We start from the raw sequence: 27,170 nt of genomic DNA, 5'->3' as shown, positions 1-27,170 counted from the left end.
AAGCAAGATGCGAGAAGTAATTCTTCCACTCTACTCAGCACTGGTAAGGCCTCGGCTAGCAACTCTGGGCCCCGCACTTTGGGAACGACGTGGACAAATTGGAGAAAGTCCAGAGGAGAGCAACAAAAATGATGCAAGGTCTAGAAAACATGACCTACGAGGAAAGATTGGGTCTGTTTAGTCCGGAGAAGGGAAGATGCGGGTGGGGAGGAGGAGACATACAATAACAGTCTTCAAGTATGGAAAAGGTTGCTCTAAAGAGGAGGGAGATAAATTCTTCTTCTTATCCCCTTAGGATAGGACAAGAAGTAATGGGCTTAAATTGCAGCAAGGGAGGTTTAGGTTGGACATTAGGAAAAACTTCCCGACTGTAACGGTAGTTAAGAGCTGGAACAAATTCCCTAGGGAGATTGTGGAATCTCCCTCTCTGGAGGCTTTTAAGAACAGGTTAGACAAGCACCTGTCAGGGATGGGCTAGAATAATACTTAGTCCTCCCTCAGCGCAGTTGGCTGGACTAGATGATTTCTCAAGGTCTGTTCCAGACCTGCATTTCTATGATTCCTCTAAAGTAGCTGGTACTGGGCAATCGGCAGGAGATGGAATTCACTCCCCGTAGCTGCCAGGAGGCCCCAGTGGCTTGGCTGGCTGGTGGAACACAGCAGGTAATGGTGCCAAGGAGTGAGACCAGCAAACACTGGCTCCCACCTGCCTGTCCCTTCCCCAGCAGGGGAGCTGTAGCTCTCTGCCAGGTACATGATGGATAACGCTCCCCTGAAATATCATGCTCAAGCTGAGATGCTTCAGATCTGCTGTTTACCTGCCCTTTACAACTGACCTTTTCCTTCTCCGGAGGGGAGAGGGAGCGGGGGCGGCTGCTCTGTCCAATGGGAAACGCTCTCTGCCCTACAGACCCCAAGGGAGGGGGGCACTTTATAGCAGATGAAAGAATCAAAGAACTCCACCCGGCGAGAACCCCCCCACACACAAGGTTCTGATCCCCATCTCCCGGCGCGCTGCTCTTGGGCCTTTGATAAATTATTCACTGGGATTTATGCAACCTTTGCAAAAAGAAAGAAAGAAAAAGCCATCCAGGCTGATTTCATGTCGTCACTCGCCTCTTCACTGAGAAAGGTGTCGCTGCCTGAGCAAACGTGAGCCCAGCACGGACCCCGTCAGCACCTGCCCTGTCCCCACTGAGGCCCCTCCCTGTCTGACCCCAGTACGGACCCTCCAGTCCTGGGGAGCCCCCTCCCTGTCTGCCAATCAGTGAGGCCATCATGAACTAACTCCTCTCACCTGGAGCAATGAGCAGGCAACCCTGCACCAGGTGTCTGGACTCCTGACTGCTGTCGCTATTATACCTGCACTAGAGCAGGGATTCTCAACCATTTTCTTTCTGTCCCCCCTCCCCCCAACATGCTATTAAAACTCCACAGCACACCTGTGCCACAACAACTGTTTTTCTGCATATAAAAGCCAGGGCTGCTGGGTTGAACCCCCTTGCAGTCGATGGCTTCTCCCAACCCCCTGGAGTTTTATGGGGAACCTCCAAAAGTCCCCCATTTGGTTCAGATGCTGCACTAAACTCCCAGAAACTTTGGTGTTGGGCAAAAGCCAAGCTGGATCTAAACCAAATCGCTGGAGCTGGAGGGGTGTCCAAAATCGTCCGAAATCCAGGTCTAAACTTTGCAAATGGTGAGTATAATGGGCTGAACTGAAAGCCCTGATCCAAACCCTGGTGTGTGTGTGTGCGGGGGGAGGGTGTCAAGATCCAGATTTAGCACCTGGAATTCTCATCAGAACAGCCTGTGTATGCCTGGCACTGACTACCCCTCTCTTTCGGTACATATGTGGCCCTGACACCCTCATCCCGGAGCGTCACACAAACAACGAGCGTCTCTTCGCAAACCATTCGCGGGGCGGGGAAGGATTATCACCCCGTTGCACTCTAGGGGACTGAAGTGCTGAGACACAGGGCGTCTGTGCAGAGCAGAGCCGCTCCAGTCCAGCACCTGAACCCTAATCACGCAGAAGAGCAAAGACGGGGGAACATTTCCCAGTCTCAGCAAAGGTTCAGATCCTGCTCGTAAATAAACAGACACAGACATTGGTGCCAAGTAGAATTTGGAAGGTGCCGGAACCCAGTACCTTCCAAATCCTACTTGCCTGGGGCTAGTAACTCCTTTTGATGGGCAAGTCACACACCGTTCAATATGCCACTGGCACCAAGACAAAGGGCAGGTGAAGAGATTTTTATACCTGGGCTGGCCAGCTGTTAGGGCAATTTTGCAAGGCTGGAGAAGGGGCCTGTTATCGGACCTGGGTCCCCCACCCCGCCCGCCCTCCCACCAGCACTGAATATGGGAGAATCTTGCTCCCTGGATGACAGTTTTATTTTATTTTGAGAGGAAGCAAATGTAGAGCCAGTTCTCCCCAGTAAACTCTTACAGGAGGAGGGGAGTGAAACCCACTGCCTGCAGCGGGGCCAGAGAGGGAGATGGGAGAGGACACCCCAAAGAAGCCTGGAGTTGATTTCATCTCCCCCCAATCCCCCCACCTCTTTCCTTTCAGTTTGACTCTGCCTCCGTGCAGCATCTTCCTGGCGAGTGTTGCCATGGTAATTTTGTCTGCAATGCAGTGGGACCCCCTACAGCCAGCCCCAGAGCCTCCTCCCTGCTGAGCTATCGCTATCGGAGCGACACAGAGCGCTCCCCTCTGCTAGGATGGACTCGGGTTCGAGAAAGGCAGGAACACGGATCGATTGGAGAAGCAAGAGACAGGAGGAGCAACTGAGAAAACTCACTGATGCCGCAGGGCCGGGAGCGCTGGCTCTGCAGGCCGTGACATCCCCATTCAGAATTGGATGTGGCTGGATCCTTATCCAGCTCTGAGAGGCCGTCAGGCCGACATGGGAGCAGCCACCCAGGGGCTGCTTGCTCTGCTCTCCTTGCTCGGGCAGCTCGCTATCCAGAGGGTCACATGGGTGCCGGCAGGGAGGCGCGGTCTGGAAAGGCTGGGCCCTGCATTTATGCCACAGTTCTTTTGACTTTGGCTGGCTTCCACACCCCTGCCCTCTGCATGGGCAAGGCGGCATCGTACCCACCCAGTAAGGTGCCCAGGGTGGTGAGTCTTTTGCTGTTGTGGTAGCTGCAGAGCTGGGCTAGGCATCTAGCCGGCCTCGCCCTATGCATGCTGGGATTCCTCTGTTACACTGTCCTGTTTCTCACTCCTCCACACTCTTAGGAACTCAGGGAGCCCAAGAGCGCCTCCTCCCTGTGCCCAACTCACATGCTTGGCCCTCCTGCAGCTCGACAGCCATGAGCAATCAGCAGCCGGATGGGGTCACGTACCCTGAACGCGAGATGGAAGGAAGCGGGGTGTAGCAAAGCAGGCAACTGGGAATCCTGGGTCCATCCAGTGGCTTGGCACATGACCTGGGGTAAGTCACTGCACCGCCCCGTGACTCAGTTTCCCCATCTATATTCTGCAGGTGGTTGTACCTTCCTACCCCACCGGGAGGTAGTGAGAGCTGAAATCAATCTGGGTCTCGAAAGAGCGCTGAACTCCTTGGGGGGGAAAATGCTACCGGGGAGCGAAGAGTCCGATGCAACCTCCCTTACGCGCAGGGAACAGCCCCGTTGCAAGCAATGGATTAGTCACATGCTTCAGTGTGTTTGAGAGGGGGCAGGCACGACATAAAGCGAAACGACCTCCATGGAACGGCTGGAATCTCTGGGAGAAAAAGCAGGGGAGCCAAACGACACTTCGTCTCATCGCAATGTGCACATCCGCTGTCCTTCTGCCACAAAACCAGCCATGTCCCGTGACCTATCGGGCAGCCCTGCACCCGGGCCGCCAGCCGAGCTAGGGGGGAGGAAGAGGTGCCCCTACTGGGTGAGGAAGGAGAGTCATGCTTCTGTTAACGGGAAGCGTAGCGAGCTGGCCGAAGGGCCGGGAGACTCTGGTTATACGGCAGTGGGGTCACGAGGCCTTAGCGGCGAGGAGTAGGGGACCGGGAAGGTGGGTGGGAGGATCCATGGCTGGAAGGTGCCACTGGGTTGCAGACTTGCAAGCTAGAGAGAGGAACATCAGGGTTTGGCTCTGCCGGAGCCATCTAAGCGCAGACCCAGAGGGCAGGGGGAGGCGTGAGTGCCTGAGCGGCACCCGAGCCATGACATCCACGCCGCTGTTTTTAGGCTCGCTGGCCTGAGCCGAGTTAGCGCGAGTCTGGCTACCCATGGAGGGGGCGGGGGGGGCTCGCTGCCAGCTGCAGACAAAGCTGTAGTCTCCCAGGCCCCATATTCTGCTGGTGCAAATGGAGTTACAACAGCAGGGAATTTGATCTCTGGCCTCTCCAACGGCGGGGACTCCTCGCTGCCCAACCCTCAGGAGAAGGGGCAGGAAAGGGGGGGTTGGGGCTCAGTTTTCCCTTAGCTATTGCAGCCTGGGCGGGGGGGGGGGGGGGAGAGAGAAAGCCAGGGAGCGCGAGACCCCGCAAAAAAAAAAAGCAAAGCGGCCAGGTGGGGTTAATCAAGAGCAAGCCAGAGGACGCCGCGGAGGCAGAAAGCCAGGCCAGGCCAGGCTCCCGCGGCCCCTCGTGCTCCCAGATTATTTCTGTTCAGCATTTTACACGCGTTTCCCCCCACCACCCTCATGTGCCAGTCACAGGTTGCCATGGCAACTCTTCCCCTCAGCCCTCCCCCCCCCGCCCCCCAGCTGGTTCATGCTCTGCCTTCCGCGCTGATGCTAATTCGCTCTGGCGTCCCTCAGCCACCCGCAGGGCCGGCCAGTGATTCATCGGGCACCTGGGCCCCTGCCCCAGCCAGGGGAGAAAAGTACATGGGGGGGGTTGGGGGGGCTGAGAAGCCGCCTCTTCGGCAAGCAAAGGAGGGCCCCTTCCCGGGGGCAAGAGGCCATGGCTGTGCGGTCCCCCAAGGGGTGCAAGGTGGAGCCTCTGTGGGGCTGAATTTGACCCTGACCTCAATGAAACCAATGGGTGCATGGGGGGGGTGACCCTTAGCCAGTTCTGCGCTGGGCTCCAGTTACTCAGAGCCAGGGGGAGACAACCAGGCCTAATAACACATGGCCAGTTCCATGTACTGAGCAAATGAAAACCAATATGCCCCCCTCCATCTCCCTGCCCAATGGCTGATCCCCCCCCCCCGATCTGTCTGTCTGTCCCCACAAGCCATACAGCCCCACACCCCACCACATTAATTCTATGCACCTTTCATCCGAGTCTCAAAGCTCTTCATAAACAGGTGCGAACCAAGCCTCGCAATCTCTCTGAGGAATAGACTGGAACCACTATCCCCCTTTTCCAGATGGGGAAACCGAGGCACTGAGCGGGGATGTGATTTGCCCAAGGTCACACTGGGAGTCAGTAGCAGAGCCTGGAATAGAACCTGTAGCATCCTTCGTAATAGAGAGGAGACAGGATGTGGTTGTAATGATTATAGGGGCCTCTCAGCAGAGGCTGCTGGACACCGACAGACCAGTGGCGCTTTCTGGTCTTCTAATTCCCAGGCTGACATGCTCGAACTGAGCTGCCGGAATCACCGCACAGGGCCTCCTAAAGATGGTCACAGCAGAACCCTGGCTCCTACTCCGCTCTTTAGACCAAGCTCCCTTCCATATTTTGAACCATTACTATTTGTATCTATACAAGTAAAGATAACAATCGGGCCAAACCAGTTTCATGCTTCAGGGCCTACAATGAGTGCTGACAGGGTCAGGAAGGAACCTGCCCTCCCCCTCCTCCCCACCATATACTGCATTGCACCACTGGCCAGATGCATTATGGGACTAGGAGTGGAAAGAGATTGTTTCCTCTTTTGTTTTCCTCTAAAGCGCAAGGCATTGGCCGATGTCAGAAGCAGGAAAGTAGATGAGACACTGGGCTGATCTGATATGGCAGTGCCTGTATGCCGATAATTCATGAGTCAGCTCCCTTGACTAGACAATAAACGTGGGCCTAGGTCCACATACCACCTGCCCACAAACAATCTGCATCACCCACTCACTGGGAAAGTGCCAGCCACTGTCCAGGGGGGAGAAAACAGCTCACAGGGGGCCAGCCCCCCACGGGGCCCGACTGCACACCCCAAATCCTGCAGGGTATGAAAGGAGAGGCCTCCGGCTGAGATTAAAAAAGCACAGCAGCTTCTCCTGGCTTGCCCTAGTGGATGGGGCACTAGCCTGGACGTCGGGAGACCCGAGTTCTTCACCTCCTCCCCAGCCGCACAACGGGGGCCCTGATCTTGAGGGAGGCTTCTAGGCATGACTGAAATACAAATAATACCCGGAGGGAAGCCTGGAAGAGCAGCTGGGTCCTGCTATCCTAACAGAGGGGGCCTCCCCTCAGCTGGACAAAGACAGATGGGGTTTCCTGGCCATCTCTCTCCTGCAAGCTGAGGCAGAACTGGATTTGACAAGTCCCTTTGGTTGGGGATGAACTCAGCCTGTACCTGGGGCTTTTGGTTCCTTTTTTTTTGTCTGGGCAGCTTTGATAAATTGCTCTCTACGCTTTCTCCAGCCCCCTTATCATAGTATATGAGCACCTCACTCTCCCTAAGGGATTGAGGCTCACCACACCCATGGGGTACGACAGTGCTATTCTCCAATCACTGATTGGGAACGGAGTCCAACAGACTTGTCTAGGGTTCCACAGGAAGTCTGGCAGAATAAGCAACTGACACTCATTCCAGTCCAACACTTGAACCACTAGCCCATCCTTCCTTTCTGAATAAACGCCCTCCGGCCGGGGCCTTTGTGAGGAACCAGGCCCCATGTGTCTGAGTTGAAAAATGTCCCCAAGCTATACATCTAAGAAAGACCAAACATTTTTCTCTCCATTTTAAAAGGGCTTTTTTTATATGTATGGGGAGATGGGATGAATTCTTCGTGGGAAAAAAAATATTTTCTGTTGAAATATTCTGATTTTTGACCCCCAAAATTCAGTTTTTCTATTCAAAAGATGGAAAATTTCTATGAACAAAACTGGAAAAACAGGGGAAATCTTTCATTTAAAAAGTTGTCTCTGGAAATACTCACTCTCTACGGACTAGCTGTAATATGAAGTGAGGCCAACCTTCTATTTTAACTTGGGTACCCAATGTTAGGCTCCTAACTCCAGATGTAGGCTCCTAAATAAAAGAGAACTGACTTTCAGAGGTGCCGATCTCCCACAAATCCCACGGACAACAATAGGAAGCTAGGGGTTCCTACCTAAAATGAGTAGGGCATTGAGTAATGGGGTATGCTTGCCTTTTAAGGCAACATGGGGAAGTCTCGGGGCCAGGTTACCATGTTTCAGGAATTCTGGGGCAAGCAGAGGCCAAAGGAACAACAGAGGCAGATGCTGGGAGAGAGGAAATGATCCAGGGATAACAGTTGGCGTCTGGGGGAAAAAATGAGGCCACTGTTCCTTTTAGGGCCCAGGTCTATGAGCCTTTTAGTGTGGGGTGGGGCAAGGCTTCTTTCTCTCTCTCTCTCAGCCAATCAGGGCAAGTTCTGGGAAGCAGAGCGGTATATAATCTGCCAGTTCCCCTTATGGTGGGGGAGAGAGTTGCTGGCTAATCTCTTCTGAGCCAGGAGACTGGAGATAGAGTCCAGACCAATTTGGTCTCAAGCCATGGAGGAACCCTGGAAAGCTGCAGCCCTGCCAAGGTCCCCGGGGAAGAAAAGGACCCTTTGTTATGAAGGTTTTTGTTTCAAGTTTTCTTTATTTGAAAGGCTTTGCTCCCAGATCAGGCAGAGCTGGGCAGAAGTAACTTAGAGCCAGCTGAATTGCAGCCTGCTAGATTGTAAGCAGGCCGGTTCAGAATCATTGGCCTTGGTTTTATGTTTGTGGTATGAACCCCCTGCTCCCTGACAGCCCTGAAATTCATTGGGGAGGAGGCAGTGGGATGGGTAAAGCTGCGGAAGAGGATTTGGAGATTATGGGGGTTCCATTTAATTAGTTAGAGCTCCTATGAGCAAACAAATGCAGGAGGACAATCTCTTTCCCAGTCCACCTGTTGCCATTCTGACATTTGAAATATTTCCAGCACGGATTGGTAAATTTCATTACCCATAATTATCTCCCTTGAAGCATAGCGGAGGCTTGGTGCCTGTGATACAGTAATGGCACCATATATACTCAGGGATGTGACACTAATTGATCAACTAAATCTCCCTTTCTCCATCCAATTACATCCTGGCTAGAGCCAAGTGTCAGAAGGGGTCAGAACGCGATGGCAGGAGGAGGCAGGCAGTGGGATGGATGGCAAGGAATAGAATGGAGGAGAAAGGCAGCCAGGAACTGCCATTCCCAACAACTTGATTTCTGTCTAGTGTGTGTTTGGAGATGCACCATGGCTGTTGCCTGGAGTGGATCACATTTGTTCAACTAATTTAGGGCCAGGGTTTGCCCCCTTACTCACATGGGTTAGTACAGACACACAGCGCCCTTGATTCCCGTGGGAATGCACCCACGAGCGAGTGCTAGCCACTATGAGCAATGGGATGCAGGAACTCATCTTTATGCTTTGAGGGGCTATTTCATTTTGTTTTAATCTAAGCAGTTTTTAAGCAGAATTAGGCTAAGAAACAGACAAAATTGACTAAAAGGCCGCAGCGTGGGTTCTGTGCTAAAGTTTCATAGATTTATTTTTTTTACGGCTCTCAGGGATCATTTATGATCATGGTCGGCCACTCTGCATCACCCAGCCCAGAGAATTTCCCCCAGTAAATAGGGGAAGAGAAATCCCCCAATTACAGCTCCGTGGTTCATCAGAAGGGACTTGGGCTACCCATACTGCCCATATTCAAAACTGGAGTTGAGATTTGGACTCTCAAACCCCTGTGGTCAGGGGGTTGGTTTAGGCGCCTGGCTGACCTGGGGAATTACTAATGAGAGAGAACTCTTTCTCACTAAGGTTACAAGATCAAACCCAGCCCAGGCTGGGAGAGTAAAAGTTGTTGCTATCACTCTCCCACTCATCTGAAATGAGTTGCTAGGATCTCAATCTAGCTCCAAGTCTTCCTGTTGCAAAACTCCAGTGGCTCCCTTTCTTGGTGATCTCAGCAGAGGAGGAAAGGATTCAATAGGTTTGTTTCCTCTCTCAACCATAAACAGCCCCAGTTTTTTTTTTCCAGCCTCTTCCTAGGCAAGTCTTGCCCATTCATGATGCCCAACCTGAATTGTCCTTTTTCTGCCATAGCATTTCTGAGACAGCGATCAGTGCAGAACACAGGTTCTCCAGCTGTGTGCATCCCACCAAGCCTATTTTCCCCGGCCTCATTACTAGATTTGAGATTAGCCCTATCAAATAAGCAGAGGGAGGATGGCCCAATGGTTAGAGAACTAGCCTAGGATTTGGGAGATCTGGGTTCACGTCCACACTCTGACACAGACTCCCTGTAAATAACCTTGGCCAAGTTACTCAGTCTCTCAGATAATGGCCTTGCCCTACTGCACAGAGGTGCTGTGAGGATACGTACATTAAGAGTTGTGAAGTGCTCAGAAAGATTAAAGCTTTTTATTATCGACAAAGCCGGTTATACTATTAGGATGCCAGTAAAGGCATCCACGGCCCTCCTCCCTCCAATTTGTTGCACCCTTGGGGCTTAAAGGAAAAACACTAGCAGCAGGGTGTGGTGTAGAGAACTTGTAGTGCTGGTGAAAGGTGCTGAATCAACACCCTTGGATAGTGATGTCTTCTCTCCGGCCCAGAGCAGGTAAAGCACAGGCAGCAGGAGTGAAACGACTCCACAGCCTTCAGTGTGCCCCTGCCCAGGAGGTCAGGCCATTCTCCATGGCCCTTGGCTCCTCTGAAGCTACTAATCAGGGGACTCAAGATAGTGCCAGGTGTGGTGTGGTTTTCTGATGTGGGTGCTGGACTGAGCCCAAACAGTGTTGGTTTCTAATAGACAGCTCCCTGGATGTTAGGGGAGAAAACCACGACAACGGAGCTCCTGTTAATCACAGTCAATCCTGTGACTTTTAGGTTTTCTTGTAAAGGAATTTCAGGCCAGGTTCTCGGTGAAGAGATTTCCCTGCTGGAGGGGATAGAAGCAAGAGATTGTAGGGGTGGGGAAGGGAGTGGGGTCTGCCAGGCAGGTAGAGAGATCTATTGCCCCACAGAGATTGTGTGCATGCTTGGGAAAGACAGGCACACACACCAGGACAAATAGGCTAGTTGCCAACCCAAATCACCTCCACAGTATGATCCTGCTGCCTAGGTTGGTTGTTAGCCAGTGTGCCCTTGTTGCCAAGAAGGCCAACGGCATTTTGGGCTGTATAAGTAGGGGCATTGCCAGCAGATCGAGGGACGTGATCATTCCCCTTATTCTGCATTGGTGAGGCCTCATCTGGAGTACTGTGTCCAGTTTTGGGCCCCACACTACAAGAAGGATGTGGAAAAATTGGAAAGAGTCCAGCAGAGGGCAACAAAAATGATTAGGGGGGGTGGAGCACATGACTTACGAGGAGAGGCTGAGGGAACTGGGATTGTTTAGTCTGCAGGAGAGAAGGGTGAGGGGGGATTTGATAGCTGCTTTCAACTACCTGAAAGGGGGTTCCAAAGAGGATGGAGCTTGGCTGTTCTTAGTGGTACCAGATGACAGAACAAGGAGCAATGGCCTCAAGTTGCAGTGGGGGAGGTTTAGGTTGGATATTAAGAAAAACTTTTTCACTAGGAGGGTGGTGAAGCACTGGAACGGGTTACTTAGGGAGGTGGTGGAATCTCCTTCCTTAGAGGTTTTTAAGGTCAGGCTTGACAAAGCCCTGGCTGGGATGATTTAGTTGGGGATTGGCCCTGCTTTGAGCAGGGGGTTGGACTAGATACCTCCTGAGGTCCCTTCCAACCCTGATATTCTATGATTAGCCTCCCACTGGTGACCCCCTCTGCACATGGACCCCACCAACCCAACCCTACATGCACTCTTCCTAGGGAGCAAGACCTGGCTCCATAAGCCTAAATACTTGTAAGGATCTGGACCTAGATTCCAGCAGCCCTCCCGGAAGCTCTCTATAGTAAAGCCTGCAAGCCCCTCCGCCTGCCTAACTTGCTGAGCCTTGTGTGTCTCTGAGTCTTGTCCATGGTGCTGAAAACTGCAGTGCTCCTGGGGCAACTCTTGGGCCCCCCTGTGAATTCTCCCATCTTGCTCCTGCAGGGGCGGGGGTTTAAGTGGTGCTGATGCTGTGTGCTGGCTCTTTGTTCTACGGGTGCAGCACAGATGCACTGACAAATTTTGCCGTTTAGGACATCAGTGAAAAATTGGTCCCAACCCTATTTATTTTGGGAATGGGGGCTGCCTTTAGAGTCAATTGCTTCCAGACCATTTGTTCTGTTGCATGGATTAGACTGTCTCTCCCTCAGTCCTAGGGGACCCTAGAAGGTATGGATTCTGTTGTCTCTGGGTAGAGTTTTGCCCAGTTTTGTTTTTTGGATGTTCTTTGCTTAGCTTTCTGGGATAATTATAACCCTTCAGAAACATCTCAGATGTGCAAGGCTTGCCGGCTCTAAATTAACTCCTTCTCCCTAGATAACACACGCTACTGAACCATGAAATGCCAACGAGAACCAAAATTAAAAAGCAATAACTCAGAGAAAATGCCTGGGCTAAAATGGGCTCTCCAGCTTTTTTTAAAGCTCTATTTCAAGTACTTAAAACTTCCCATAGCCAGAATATTTGACTAGTTCTTTCTCTGAATTAGCATCGTCCTCCCACTGGCACTTCTTATATTAAGGTTTCCTGGAGAAACAACTGCAACTAGATACAGAGAACCAGATCCTGAGCAATTTACTCAGGACTTATGCTGGCAAAGTGAATTCTACACCCTCAGAGGGCAAAACTCTCCGGATTTGGCCCAAAATTTATCTGAGGCATTTGGTCAAGGGATTCCAATTTGCAGCATAAACTCTACCCAGCTCCTAATGCGCCGTAGCAATTTCATAGGCCATTTGCCTCTGCACAGGGATTTTAAAGCACTTTGGAGAAAAGTCAGCTTTCAACAGAAATGCAGCCTTAATTATGGGGCACAAAACTCTTCAGAGCTAACATGAATAGTGCTCGTTGGACTAGGAGTTGTCCTTTACTCTGTCCGTACCGAGCCTAGAACAGTGGTTCTCAACCGGGGGTACATAGCTCTTCCATGGGCTACATCAACTCGTCTAGATATTTGCCTAGTTTTACAACAGGCTACATAAAAAGCACTAGGGGAGTCAGTACAAACTAAAATTTCATACAGCAATAACTTGTTTATACTGCTCTATATACCATATACTGAAATGTAAGTATCATATTTATATTCCAATTGATTTATTTTATAATTATACAGTAAAAATTAGAAATGTTTCAGTAATAGAGCGCTGTGACACTTTTGTATTTTTATGGCTGATTTTGTAAGCAAGTCGTTTTTAAGTGAGGTGAAACTTGGGGGTACACAAAACAAATCAGACTCCTGAAAGGGGTACAGTAGCCTGGAAAGGTTGAGAGCCACTAGCCTAGAACATTGGAGCCCTGATCCCATTTAGACAACATAACCTGGTCTGCACCTTCCCCAGCCCTTTACCAAAATAGTTAGATCAATGCCATGACTAGCATGGATGCAATTGTGCTGTTATAAAGATGCCTTATACTGGTACATTTAGGGGAATAGCCTATACCAGTAGAAGGCGCCTCTCTGCCAGCGCAACTATATTCACACTGCGGAGAGCTACTGCGTCAGCTATACCGAGATAGTTAAAGCGGTACAACTTTTGTGTGTAACCATAACTCTAAGCCTCCAACAATCCCCAGCTTGGTTTTAATACCAAGAAAGGTCAGAGTTCCAGACTTTCCCAACACTGGATCTGTCTACGTTACCATGTGGTTTTAAAAACCAGTGATCTGTATGTAGTCTCCATTCACTGTCCCACTGCTGGAAGGAGAGGCCATTTGGGCTGATTTATCACAATCTTTAATGCAAGTGAGAAGTTTCATTTCATTTCTTTCCCAGTGTAGGTTCTGGAAGGGTTTTGGGGAAATGCCCCTAGCTTCTTCCATCCAACTCATTCCTCTTACCTTTCATTTCAAGCTCACTTGCAACAGACCAAGGAGGTGGGACTACTAATGATGGTGCTGAGGGCGAGAGGGGGGTATCAAACTTTCAAAAGAGCCGAACGGTCTGATTTTCAAAGATACTTAGGCACCTACATTGTTCTCCATAGGAGTTGGGTGCCTAAATACCTTGGAGGATCGGGACCATAGGTCCCATTTTCAAAAGTGACTTAGGCGTTCAGGAACCTAAATTTCTCTGAAAGTCAATGTAATGTAGGCTCCTAAATCACTTTGGGGAAGGCTTTTCAAAGGCACAAAAGGCAGTTAGACACCTCAGTGCTACTGAAAATCAATGGGAGTTTGGTGCCCCACCTCCTTCTGTAACCAGGGACATCTTCCCCTTGGACACTCTCTTTGAAAATTTTACCCCCAGTCTCATGCGATGGGATTGGAGCAGAAGGGACGGGGGGCCTGATCCAAAACACGCTGACATACATGGACAGATTTCCATTCGCTTCAATGGGGTTTGGATCAGGCTCTAAGACGCTGGACCTAGAATGTCCCCAGAACCCTCAGTTCCCACCACGCGTGTCTCAGCCCTTTGCAAGGACAGGTGCGAAAGCCTCAGTGGTGACCAAGAGAAAATGGTGCGTTTTGAGTCCATTCTCCAGCATCCCTCCTCCATTGCCCCCATGGATAGTGACCGAGGTCAGAGGGGATGGAACAGAGCAGGATTTCCCCTCATTAAACACGTAGCAGTTGGGCACCATTCTGGCAGAGGGAGAGAAGGGCAGGTGGCTTGAGCAGGTGCTAGCCGTAACGACAGCCTAGTTTGCGTGCCCTGCGCCAGCAGCTGATCCCGAGCTGGGCATGAGCGATGGGACTGTGCCCAGTGCAGAGCTGCTGCCAAGGAAAAACAGGGAGCTGAGCAGGAAGTGAGGGATCTCCCGAAGCGAGCACAACCCTCCCGCTCTTACCGGGCTGGTTGAGTTGCAGGGTGCTCTTGCTCCACTGGGACAGCCCCACGATAGCCACCATCTTGGCCCCGAGGCTAGAGCGCCTCTTCTTGTTGGAGGTGATGCTGGCCGAGTCCGGGTTGCCCCCGTTGCTCTTCTCGACGTTGTACATCTCGCCGCTGATGCTGGAGCTGCGGACCACATTTTTAGCCGAGGAGGAACTAGTCTCCCCGTTAAACATGGTCGGCTAATTGCTCTCCGTCTTGGGGGGGCTCCTGGGCGGGGTCAGCTGCAGGGAGAGGAAAAGGAGACAAAGGGGAAAGTCTGTTATTCGCTCTCCACTCACGTGGCAGCTGGGTTGTTCCCGAGTACTGGGGATGGGAGGCTGCAGCCTGGGGTCAAACCCCGTCTGTTAGGATGAAATACACCTGACTGTGCAAAGAAAAATCAGTTACGCTGGCCGAGGGGTGTCAGCTCGGATCAGGAGAGTGACATCAGCACGACACAGCTCGGAAGGGAGTGGGAGCATCATCTCGGGGATGTGCAAAACACCAACATGGTGCAGCCCCATTCACAGGAAACGCTTCGGGGGCTTCATGGCACATAACTTGGAGCAGGCATCGCCGCAGCGCTATTTTAGCGTTCCAGCTGAGACCAGGCCCCACTGTGCTGCTGTAGCGTCTCTGACAGACGGTCCCTGCCCCAGAGAGCTCTGTCTGAACAGACCAGGAACGGGGATTGCTCTCCCTGGCCTACAGCTGCCAAGCTGAGGCACAGAGATGAAGTGACTGGCCCATGGTCACGCAGGGCTTCTGTGGCAGAGCAGGGACCTGAACCCAGGTCTGAGCCTTCACCACATGACCAGCCTTCCTCTCTGGGGAAGTCAGAGGCTCCCAAACGCCAAGTGTCCCAGGCCAATTATCAAGTGATGTTGGGCCTAGGCTGGAGTATCCCATGTAGCCCGTGTCAAGGCTGCCAAAGCAGCCATGCCGGGGAGGCAAGAGTCCCGTGGGTAGCATGCAAAGGGAAGCTTTGTGGCCTCCCAGCATGGCCTAGCGGGAAGCAGGAACCACAGCAAACACAAGGGTGGAGCCCCGGTTGCCTTTGCCCCCGGCTTTGGGGCTGCAGCTGCTAGTCCAGCTCAGAGGCTCAAGAAACGGAGCCAAGGCTGTGCTTTGGCCCAGCATTTTGGGCGGGTGGGGGAAGTGGGATGGGATTTTTTGCCTCTTAACTTCCCCTACAGCTGCCCCCCAACACGCTCTGGCTTAGGTTTAAGGGCACAGTGTGAATCCGCCCCCCCCTTCCCCAGCTCAGGGCGTTCTGATCCCATCACCTTCAGTGTCAGGGACGTGCGGAGTGGGGCGGGAGGCCTGGCACTGGCTGGAGGAGCCTGCACAGGGCTAGCAGGGGGGGGGGCGAGGGACTGTGTGCCTGTAAGCTCACTTAGCCGCAGCAGCTTTGCGACAAATTGTCAGGGGAGAATGAAAACCTGCAATACAGGGAAGTGGCTTTCGCAGGCGCTTTCGGCACTTCAGTGAGAACCGCCAGCCCTGCGCCAAGTACACCTTGGCATTTTACCAGGCTGAGCCCCCGCACCCCAGGGGGACGAAGCTGGGGCACCGGCCAAGTCTCAGGGAGGCTGTAAACAAGAAATCCCCAGGCTCAGAGACTTTACCTCAGTGCAGCCTCTATATTCATGTCGTTTGAGCAAGAAGCAAAACCAAGGCCCTGACAACTAGTCATCACTAGTGGCCTCTTGTAATCCGGCTAACCCCTCCAGATTCTGCTGTTAACCCAGTGTCCTGGCCCAATTGCATCCTGCTTCATGTCTGCAACACTTCCCCGCCCCCCTAAAAAAATGATATAGTTACTGTGCACTGATAAAACAGTAGCCTTGTTCCACACCAGAAGTGGCTACATTTCAGTAGGACAGGAAGCAACTCATGTGTGGGCATTTGTGGGATGCATGAAGGTTTTGCTAATGAGTCTTTCAGGGAGGGGGGGAGCTCTGGTCTGACAACTGTATTTGCAGGGAGCCATGATTGACTGAAGTGTATTGTGAAGCCTTGTGCACAAGTCCCCACCCCTACGTCTTAGCTGGGTCTGTGCTCCTGGCTTAACACAAATGGACCCTGCAAAGGCAGGTGGGACCTGCTGCTGCTGTGCTGTTCATAGAGAGCTGATGGGGAAACCACTTCCTTTTCCCTTAACCTCTGCTGCCCAGGGCACACTGATCACAGCCACCCCTCCGTGCTGCACCAGCTTCCTTTGGGCACCTCTATAGCAGGCCGCATCTCACAGCCTGCGAGTTCCAGACCTGGCTTTCTGAGCCCTCTTCAGGGCCACGTAGGTGGACAGAATTCAGTAATCAGGGAGGATCTTAAGGCAGGGTGGTATAGAAATCTGAGCCTTTCATCTCTGGAGACTTGGGCACCGCTCCATTGCCTTACATCACAGGGGAAACGAGCACCGTTGGTTTGGTCTAGCCCCCGGAAGGCTGCCCACAGCACACACACCACTGCAGGAATTCACACTTGGGAGCGGTCTGGGGCTAGAATAGCAAAGGGTGCCACATGGCCGAGTGAGGGGCCTGGCCGAGGGGGAGCCCAATGCTGGAATAGCAGATGGGCTACAGGTCAGGCGTGAAGTGCATTGGCAGAGCTGGGGTGGGGAGCTGGAACAGCAGGGGGCTACAGGTCATGACTGAAGGACATCAGTGGAGTTTGAGGGGTTGGGGAGAGACCTTCCTGGATAACTGCTGGCTCTAGTCAATTCCTCACTTTCACAAGTACCACCATTCTCCAAATTTGCCCCCAAAGGTCAGAGAGGAAGGAGGTAGGAAATGGCAGAGACTGGCTTTAATTATCAAGACCAGACCAACACGCACACAAAATAAAAAGAATGAGGAGTCCTTGTGGCACCTTAGAGACAAACAAATTTATTTGGGCATAAGCTTCCGTGGGCTAAAACCCACTTCATTGGTGCATCCGATGAAGTGGGTTTTGGCCCACGGAAGCTTATGCCCAAATAAATGTGTTTGTCTCTAAGGTGCCACAAGGACTCCTGTCCTTTTTGCTGATACTGACTACCACGACTACCACTCTGAAACACATACAATGACCCCCAACCCTCTACCACGTAAAGAAACTCCAATTACTGCTTGAAAATGCAATCACCTTGCTTTACTAAAAATCCCCTCTGTGTGTACCGCTCCATGCTTTAGTATTTCTGTGACAAATGCCATTTACCAGGCACCGTTAAATCTAATCCACGCTGGGCTGATGAGCTAAGCCAGCCCTAGTGTTCAAACCAGCTGACAGTGTTCAGTGGCTCTGAGCTAGGTGAAGTCATGGGGGGGGTGAATAATATGAGTATATGTGCACGACAGCTTTAACTGAGGCCCTGATCCTGCAGAGTTCCAGTGAAGTCAACAGGAATAACAGGAGTTCAGGAGCCAGCCCATGCAGATCCGATTGCAGGATTGGGGCCCAGGGTTTCAGTGCTGTTTGCGATAGGACCCGCCGGTTTCAGCGGCTCAGAGCTTTCTGAGAATTAAAAATTACTCTCCAAGCTGTAACTTTCCGTGTTGGAACTTAGCCCGAAAGCGAATCTTATCAAAGTTTGAGGAAAATCCTTCTGGCCATTTCTGAGCTGTTACTGGGGTGTATGCGGATGGAGGGGGGTTGGATTAGTTATCCGAAGACAGGAAGGATGGCTTTGTGGTTAAGGCACTAGACGGGAACTCAGGAGACCTGAGTTAAACTGCTGGCTCTGCCACAGACTCCTTGCGTGACCACGGGTGAGTCATTTAATCTCTTTAGCTCTCGTTTTCCCCATCTGTAAATCAGAGATAAGTAAAATTTTCAAAAGCCCTAAGTGACTTAGGAGTCTAAATCCCATAGACTAACTAAAACTTTGGCTCCTAAATCACTTTTGAAAGTGGAATTTAGGCAGAATTATTGGGTAAAGCTTTCAAAAGCACCTTTCTCCCATCCCTTGTCCGTCTGGTCTGCGTGGACTGTAAGCTCTTTGGGGCTGTGTGTACTGTGCCTAGCACAGGGGAGCTTCGATCTCAGTTGGGGCTTCAGGATGCTACTGTGACACATTGATTTGTGAATTGCTCAAATCCTAATAACTTGAAATGTTGCATACAGCCAGACTTCAAAGAAACAACCTAATTACACAGAGGTAATTGATTAAATGGGTCTTTGCACAGGTGCAGTGAACATCTTTGCCGTTTTAATTAACTTTTGGAGCTGCAATCCCAAAGATGTGCAGGCACACACAAGGAGAACGGCATATTTTAGGCCAAATCCTGCTGTTATTTACACTGGAGAAATGATGCCTTACACAGAGTGACCCTTCCTCACGCTATTGTAAACAGGATCAGGATCTGAGCCACGGTGTTTCTAGAAAATCACTAACTTACCACTGAGCTGAGAACACTTAGGGGCTACAGTGTTGATACTGCAGCAAACTAAGAAAGGACGTCAGGATGGGTCCCTAAGCATGGAGCTTTGCTTTGCACTCTGGTACAGATCTTGTCACCCCCCTCTGAGTGGTCTCAGATGTCTGTAGTCTTGCAGCCCAGTTTCCCATTAGAGGAGAAATCAGTGTGTCCGGATGTATTTGTAGTGAAACTTGTTTATTCACCCTCTATGCACCAGTCCTTGGACAGAGATGGTCACAAACAGCATGCAGGCAACTCCCTCGTCCACCAGTCTCAGCCCAATACCAATGTCTAGTTCCCAGGGACCAACTCTGCCCCAAAGAATCAACTCCAGTTAGACAGATAAAGGCAGAGAGCAAACTCACACCTTGCTGCTTGCAACTGCTCCTCCAAAGAGAAACCCCCATCAATAAACTAACCACGTAGCATGTCTGCCGAGACTGAGCAGTGCTCACACCTCAGCAAAAAGAACTTGTAAGACAGTGTTACAGCGCCACCTGGGGATTCCCACCACAATATTTGTAAGTCGTGGTAAAAGGGAGCGAGTGAGAGCTCAGGAATCCACAAAGTGGTGCTACTTAGGAATGTGACGTTTTGGTTGCAAGCGCAGGCCCAAACCTGTTCCGTTCACACCCAGGGACCTACCCCTTGAGTTGGAGCAGACAGATCAGGCTAGTTATTATTTGAGTTCATTTGGCAGAAACTACATCTCTTAATTTCTCTCCTAAGGGTGAAGTTCCTCCCTGTGCAGAGGACTAGGCACTTGGTCCTGGCACCAGTTCTGTCCCACTCTGAGCCCTCACAATAGACTTGTGTAGTGTGTAGGCCTTGTTCTGGCCCTTCTGCACACAGGTGACTTTTCACCCCAAACTCACTTTCCCACTGGTGAAAGGTGCCACACAAACAGCCCTGGAGACTAATGTCCTTGTTCTCTCCAGAACGGACACAACATGGGCACCTACCTCCCCTTCCCAGCCCCCACACTGCCCCCGATTTTGGAAAATTTGCATCTAAGGGGCAAAGAGGAGTTCGTTGTTTCTAAAGCTCACTCCTTCCTGGGCCTCTCCGCTAACCCTGCCCGGGGGAAGGGGTGTTTTTTGTGGTGCGATCTCATTTCCAATAGGTTTGTCCACATTAGGAGGTTGTGGAATTTGGTCACCCCCAATAGGATGGGGGACTCTATCTTGGGAAGCAGTGACTCTGAAAAAAGACTTCATAGTGGATAATCAGCTGAACAGGAGTTCCTGGGGTAACCTTATACCTGAAAGGGCTAGTCCAATCCTTGCGTGTATAAACGGGAATACCAAGTAGGAGTAGAGAGGTTCTATTACCTCTCTTTTTGGCACTGGTGCAACTGCTACTGGGGTACTGTGTTCAGAGCTGGTGTCCCTACTTCAAGAAGGCTGTTGAAAAGTTGGAGAAAGCCCCAAAAAGAACCACGAGAATAATGACAGGATGGGAAGACGTGCCGTCTCGTGAGAGACTCAAGGAGCTCAATCTATTTAGTTTATCAAAGAGAAGGTTAAGGTGCGACTTGGATCATAGTGTGCCAGTACTTCTAGGGAGAACCAACATTTTTTGTGGGGGGAGATCTTCAATCTAGCAGCCAAAGGTATAACCAGATCCAATGGCTGCAAGTTGAAGCCAAATTAGGCACACATTTTTGACATGGGTAGTTAACTACTGGGACAATTTACCATGAGCTGCGTTGGGTTCCCAATCCCTGGCCATTTTTACATCCGGAGCAGACGTTTTTCTAAAATCTGCTTTAGTTCAAACAGGAGTTAATCCAGGGAATCCTGTGCTATACAGGAGGGCAGATGAGATGATCACAGTGGCCCCTTCTGGCTTTATACTCCTATGAATCTAGTCTGAAATGGCTCCTTATCTAAGTTTACTAATCCCCTAAACCATCCATCTTCCCTTGGAGGTTTACAAAGGTGGGGTCAGTATCTTCCAGATAAGGAAACTGAGGCACAGATTGGGGCAGTGATATGCCCACAATGATGCAGCAAAGACCAGTGGCAGAAAATCCAGGTCTCCTGATTCCCAACCCAACATCCTATCCCCAATGCCATGCTGCCTTCAGCCCCCATTCCTAGCCTGGCTTTCCATTCACAAAGCAGTGGGGCTTGAGTAAGGTATGAAATGGCTGCCAGATATCCTAATGGATATTTCTCTTCTGCCCCATGAATATTTAAACTCCGAGGGGATGGACGCATCCATCTTCCAGGGAAAGGTAAATTATTAACTCCCTGCCAAGTGAAGCCACTTTATAATAATAAAGAGAAGCAGCGTCTGGAAAAATGTTTCTCTTTCAAGAGAAGCAGCCGCAAATGGGAAAGGATGAAAGCGACTGGGCATGCCGGCGGGCAGAGAGATGCAGGTGCCCCCAGTACCCAGTCGCTCTCTATCCCGTTCCATAGACCTACCCGGAGCAGCTGTATTTTTTTTTTTTAAGCTGCAGTTTCATCCACGGTGAGCCGATTTAATGCCAACTGCCAGCATTTGATTTTCTCAGCAACTTTCTTTGTTTCCCTTTGAGGAGCTGACGCTGTCTGTTGCCAGGGAGCAGTACAATAACCTGGCTTGGCTGGGGCAGTGGCGAACCGCTTGGGAATGATGGGAAGTGGGCATCATGGACTCCAAGGACTGATTCACTAGTGCCCTGCACCTCGTGTTGGCAATTACATCAAGGGGGGTAAAATGCTACCAAATCAGCATGCCTGGGTCTTAGCCCCGCTTTGTGCTGGGGTGAATGATGAGTCCAGGTGTAGGGCAACGGCGAATCAGCCGTCAGGGAGTTAAGTTGTAATTTCTGTGCCCGGGGGTGGGGAAAGGTGTAAATTTAAAGTAACAATCTTGCTTCAACTTACACCCTCTAATTGCTTTATCTCCTATGCACTGGGGGCCTGCTATTACTCCCAGTCAGTGAATAATATGGACCAGACCCGCAGCAGACCTGGATTGTGGTCGGATTAGACATTTACTTTTCAGGACAAACTCAGAAACAAACAAACCACCCTGCCCCCCCGCCATCCTCAAGATCCAGGTGCCAAATTATCCCAATGTATTCCAAATTATCCAGGCTCAGCGATTGGGTAAACAGTTCTGCTTTGCACCATCTCCCCTCCCCATCTCTGCTACATAACTGAGCATTGCAAGTGGGTTTGCCAAAATGATGCCCACAACCTTCAGTTGGCCTGGCTCCATTGAGTGAAACCAGCGGAGGATCTGGCCCATAATTTCTCACTGCTAGTTACACATCTGGGAGTGCATTGTTTGCAGTGCAGTATATGCCACATCTGGGGTAAAATCCCGTATTTAATAGAAGGGAGATGCGCAGAGCTCTCTTGGCCATTAGAGTCCGCGGTGAGAGAACGAGTCTGCCCTTCACAGCCTCATTTGCAACGGGATCTGCAGCATTACAAGCTGGGAATCCTTCGGGCTGCACATGTGAAAAGGCAAAATCCCAGCAGCGGGAACTCCCCAGCCCCCTGCGTTTGGCAGAGGCACAGCTGCACCTGCTGAATCCTGGGCACCTCGTTGACCAAGAGCCTGACAAACTGGAGGGAATTCAGAGAACTGCAGCCAACACGGGCAGAGATTTTCAAAGCGGTGTGAAAGCACTTAGACATCCATTTGCCATTCCAATTAATGGGAACAGAGCATCCAAATCCCCTAGTGCTTTAGAAATCTCTGCCTCAGCCATCAACGACAACTGATGGCACCAGTTTACACCCCCGATAATGGTCCTGTGGGTTTTATAGCTGACAGATGTGGCAGCACAGTGCAGGGCCGAGGACAGCAGACTAGAGACAGGATTTCTGGGCCCAGCCCTGCCACTGATCTGCTGGATGGCCTTAGGCACATCACTTCCCTTCTCTGTGCCTCAGTTCCCCTCTCACCCCACAGCTGTCCAGCCTGTATAGTTTGAGCTGTTTGGGGCAGGAAAGTCTCTTGCGATCCATCTGTGCCCACCCCAGTGGGCTCCCAATCTCATTTGGGGCCTGTAGGTTCTACTGTAGTAGACACAGGATGGTCCAGGGGCTAGGGCACAACCCTAGGACTTGGGGAGACCTTGGTTAAATTCCCAGCTCTGCCACGGACTTGGCCAAGTCACTTAGCCGTTCTGTGCCTCAGTTTCCCCATCTGTACTAGTATATTATTGCTTCCCTTCTCCAGAAGCATAGGGCGAGGATAAATCCAATGAAGAGGGTGAGGTGCCCAGATACTATGGGGATGGGAGCCAGATAAATATTTTAGGTCAGCGTTTCTCAACCTTTCAATACCAGGGAGCAGCTTGCTGCCTTCCTAAGGTGTGTCAGAGAGATCTCAGGGATGGGCGCCGGTCTGTGGACCAGTTGTTCCGAAATGCTGCTTCAGAGAGATACTTGGGCCCAGATCCACTTAGGTGCCCAAGTCCGAGATTTGGGTGCCGTTGGGCTCCACAAAGCTTCCACGCAACTGGTGCCTAAACTCATTCAGCGCCTACATTTCCGCTGTCAAAGTTCCCCTAGGTACCGAAGTTTCTGCCTCCGGGTGTGCGCACTGCTGCCTCAGGCAGGCGGCCGGAGGCCTCTCTCCCGCCTCAGCCCCAGCGTAAGCCTCAAAGCCGTGGAGGAGGACATTCCCGGCCTACCTCGCCTGCAGGGCCCGATCCGGGTTGCAAGCTTTGAGCCTGTCGCTCCCACACAAAACGCTTCAATCCCCCCCTGGCTCTGGGCCTTTGCACCTCCCCTCGCGGCCGCCTGGCTCCTTGGTGACATAGGTGCTGCAAGGACACAGGTCTCCATCCTGGCAAATAAAGACGCTTCCAGGCCTGCCTGGCTCCTCCTCATGTAGGTGCGTGGGTGGCAGTGGAGGGGGCGACCCTGCTGGTGCTCCCTGCGTCTGCCTGCCGGGCTAATGAGACCTTACCGGGAGCTGGGGGTGGGGGGGCTGGGCTGTCACGCCGCTCTGTCTGAACTCTCACATTTATCAATTATAAAGGGATGTAAATAGGTTCGCAGACAAGCCGGGCGATTAGTCATAATATCACTAATTAGAGCCCGCTCCCGGAGCAGGGCAGCATTTCAATATTTACCTTCAGGCGCTACTTGCCACCCCCAGCCTGCTGCCCTTCCAGGAGGTGCGGGAAGGAGATTAAAGGGTTTGCTTAAGAAGTGGTGCCAGTCGTGTGCCTGAAACACAGGCAGAGGAACACAGTCACGTAAACTGCCTCTCTCCCCCAGCCACTGACTCAGTGTCACAGGATCGCCAAGCTCTGTGCTGAAGAGATTTCACATGCAGTGGGTGTGCTGGGGGGGAAGCTTCCCTGTTAACGCTTTTTCTGCCAGTCCCTCACCGCACCTGCCTGTTGCCACCTTCCCATCATGATTTGGATTGCAACAGCCCGTAGGAGCCTCGGCCATGGCCCAGGACCCCTTGTGCCAGGCGCTGTTCAGAGTCAGACACAGAACAAAGCCTGTTCCTGCCCCATGGCGCTTACAGCAAGTAGTAAAAGGCTCTTCCTGAGGGGCCTTTATGTGACGGTTTGAAGATTCAAGCACGGGGGCAGGGGGAAGGAAAGTAGATGGGTTTCTCATCCAGGGGCCAGACGCCTGGCCCATAGGGGTAACAGCGTTTTTCTGGCCTCATCCATGTCAGCCAAATCCGTTGTGTTGACCTCCAGGATCCATTCTGGGAGTTTAGCCCTCCAAACCCAAATTGAGTTGTCCCTGCACAGGCCCAGTTCTGCCCTCCGTTGGCCCCATGCGACCACACTGAAGTCAGTAGGGCTGGCAGAAGACGTGTCTTCATGGAAGAGGCTTGTGGTTAAGGCACGGGGGAGGGCTGGGTGCTGCTCCCAGCTTTGCCACTGACTCTTTGCATGACCTTGGGCAAGTCATTTAATCCCAGCCTCCTTTCAGGTGCCCAAATTTCGAATCCCAGGCCCTGATTTTTCACAAGAGTTGAGCCCCTATTGACTTCAGCTGCCTAGTTTCTTATCACCTGCTCGTCACCATGGCTTCCAAGTACCTGCGTGTCCTCTGTCCCTTGTGTCAACCGGATGCTAGGGCTAATGGTGGCCTCTAGAAATGTGAATTCCAAGCCAACAAATATATTAAGGTCAAAAAATAAAGTCAAACCTCGTTAGAATGACACAGAAGTAGCCATTCTATCTGATGCCTAAAGGAGATACTGCCTCTCTCCTTTGGGGGTGTACAGCAGATGCAGGCTTGGTCAATACGTGGGGGAGAGATTTCTCATTGTCTCTGCCCTGCTCAGCTGTTGCAGGAAGCAGCGCGGGTGTTTCATTCGGTAGCTCTAAGCAAGTACTGACTTTCTGCCTGCGTGTGGTCCTCTGGGATTGTTCTGCTGCTGGAATGCTGCATCAGTGGAGAGATGGGAGACTCGGGTACTGCCCAGCTCTGGTTAGTAATGTCGAGGCACTTTCAGTTTATTCTATTTTTTGCAAGGTACTATAGGGATTTTAGACTGGGCCCCAAATTCTGCTCTTGGTCACAACTCCAGAGTAAACACCACTGGGATAAATCGGAAGTAGCTGAGACTGGACCCTAGCCCTGGGTGTCCAGCTGTTATGCCAACAGGATACACAACTTGCACAGCAATTGGCAAGTGCATTATTTCATGGGAACTATAGCCTGTTTGTTGGGGCAGGGGCCTACTCTTCTTATTGTACCTATCTGACATGTAGTGAGAGGCACTGCCTGCCCCAAGAACATGCAACCTAGAGACAAAGGGTAGGAAGGGAAGCAGAAGCGCAGGGAGGGCCAGTGACTTGCCCATGGGCATACAGCACATCAGTGGCAGAGCCAGGATGTGCTTTTGGCTCCAATTAAGTAATTATTCTTTATTAGCCCTCTGATAGGCAAATTCCATTTCAGAATCTCAACAGGGCTTCAAAACCATTAGTCAGCTCATCCTCATCTTCACCCCCACCCCGGGAGATAAGGACCATCTTCATTGTCCTGTTTGGGGAAACTGAGGCACATGGCGGGTAAGGTCATCTGTATCAGAGGTGGGACTAGAGCTGTGGGTTCTGACTCCCTTGTTGGGATACCTCCTCTCTGGTAGACTGGTGGTGAGAGACTTTCTAAACACAGAATTTGTATAGAAGTTTCATGTAGAGTTTAAACAAATGCAAATACCACTAGAAAAGGTGTATGCTCAGCTCCAAGACTCAGCCAACCCCAGGGAAATTTGGATAAGTATACTTTTCCTGACTCCCCTTTTTTAAAGGAGCCCTGAGCTGCCAACTAGCAGATTTGGCAGTGAATCGGACTATTAACCCACCATTAGACACACACACACACACACACACACACACACACACACACACACACACACACACACACACACACACACGTTAGCAAGTCGCTTTGCCTCCCCTTCTCTACAGATGAGCATGGCAGGGGTGCTGTTTGCTAAGCAGACCATAATTGCCAAAGCAATATTTAGCACCAGGGTAAAATTGAAGGAGAACATAGTGCTCAAAATGAGGTCTTTCAAATAAAAATGTCAGTTTTACAAGTGCCCTGTAATATCCCTTTTATATCTTCTGACCTTACAGATGAAGGGCAGGCCAGAGCCAGGGCCCACTGAAATCGGCGGATGTCTTTCCGGTGACTTCAACGGGCTTTGGATCAGGTCTGTAGCCAGTAAGTAGCAGAGGATATGGGCTCTCAACCGCCCTTTCTTTATGACTAGTTGGGAGAGTGGTCCTGAAACTCGGGTTGGTTGTAACAACGGATCATGGGATGAGAAAAGCTGAGAACTGCTGCACTAGGGAATCACATAGGGTGCAGCTTCTGGGAGCTACCATGGACCATCACAAACGAGAGGTCCCCTTTTATTGGAGGTACCCCCACTGGCACAAAATGAGAAAAGCTGAGAACTGCTGCACTAGGGAATCACATAGGGTGCAGCTTCTGGGAGCTACCATGGACCATCACAAACGAGAGGTCCCCTTTTATTGGAGGTACCCCCCCGGCACAAAATGAGCAAGTGCGTTCAGGCTCACCTCCTGGCCTTCCCGCCCCTCCATCCTACCCAAAACGCTTCTACAAAGATCCCCTTCTGAGCCTGCCCTCTGCCCCATGGATGGAGTTACTCCTTTTCCCTCCCGTGTGCACCGCTGCTGCTGGTTCTGCCTAGTGCACTTCCCAATCCTCTCCATCTCCTTCTCCCAGGCTCAGCTTCATTCCCACCCTTTTATTTAGGGCCAGCTCCCAGGTCACTAGACCCTCTGCACCTCGAAGCCCTGAGACTCAACAATGAGCTACCTAACCCTGACGTTTATTGCTCCTGGGCCCGATTCTCCCTCCCCTTTCTGCCAAGGCGCTCCCATTACTTTATTAGTTCCTAGGCCAGCTGCAAGCTGAACTCCAGGTAAAGCTATGAACAGTACCACACACAGGCCCATGACCTGGGCATCCTCCTTGACTCTACCCTGTCTCTGGACCCCCCCATATCCAAGCTGTGTCCCAATCTAGGACCGTCTCTGCATTTGGGGAGTAGTTTCAGGCAAAGTTTAAACCTGTCATTTTGCAATGATTTTTCATTTCAAAACAGCATTTTATTTAGAAAGTTAACTAGCTAAAAAGAGGGATGAATCAGCGGAAAAGGACTCCAAATGAGAAATTCATTTGATCTAATAACATGGTCCGGTTGACCCAAAATGATTTTTATTTTTCAATTTGGAGAGAAAAAAGAAAAACAGAAAAAAAAATCA

General features: G+C 51.2%; 1 protein-coding gene across 3 annotated transcripts in view; it reads right to left on the bottom strand.

Moving 5' to 3' along the window:
- RIMS3 (regulating synaptic membrane exocytosis 3) overlaps nt 1-27,170 on the bottom strand; it is a 58,738-nt gene that overhangs the window by 10,226 nt on the left and 21,342 nt on the right. For all 3 annotated transcript variants that reach the window (XM_065576900.1, XM_042854035.2, XM_008167133.3), the window contains exon 2: nt 14,005-14,272. In XM_065576900.1, the coding sequence (XP_065432972.1) occupies nt 14,005-14,224 (220 nt within the window). In that variant the 5' untranslated portion in view covers nt 14,225-14,272. The remainder of the gene's footprint in view (nt 1-14,004; nt 14,273-27,170) is intronic.

The sequence above is a fragment of the Chrysemys picta genome, chromosome 23 (genome assembly GCF_011386835.1).
Source record: "Chrysemys picta bellii isolate R12L10 chromosome 23, ASM1138683v2, whole genome shotgun sequence".
Classification (NCBI taxonomy): domain Eukaryota; kingdom Metazoa; phylum Chordata; order Testudines; family Emydidae; genus Chrysemys; species Chrysemys picta.
This window is presented reverse-complemented; position numbering and strand designations above follow the sequence as displayed.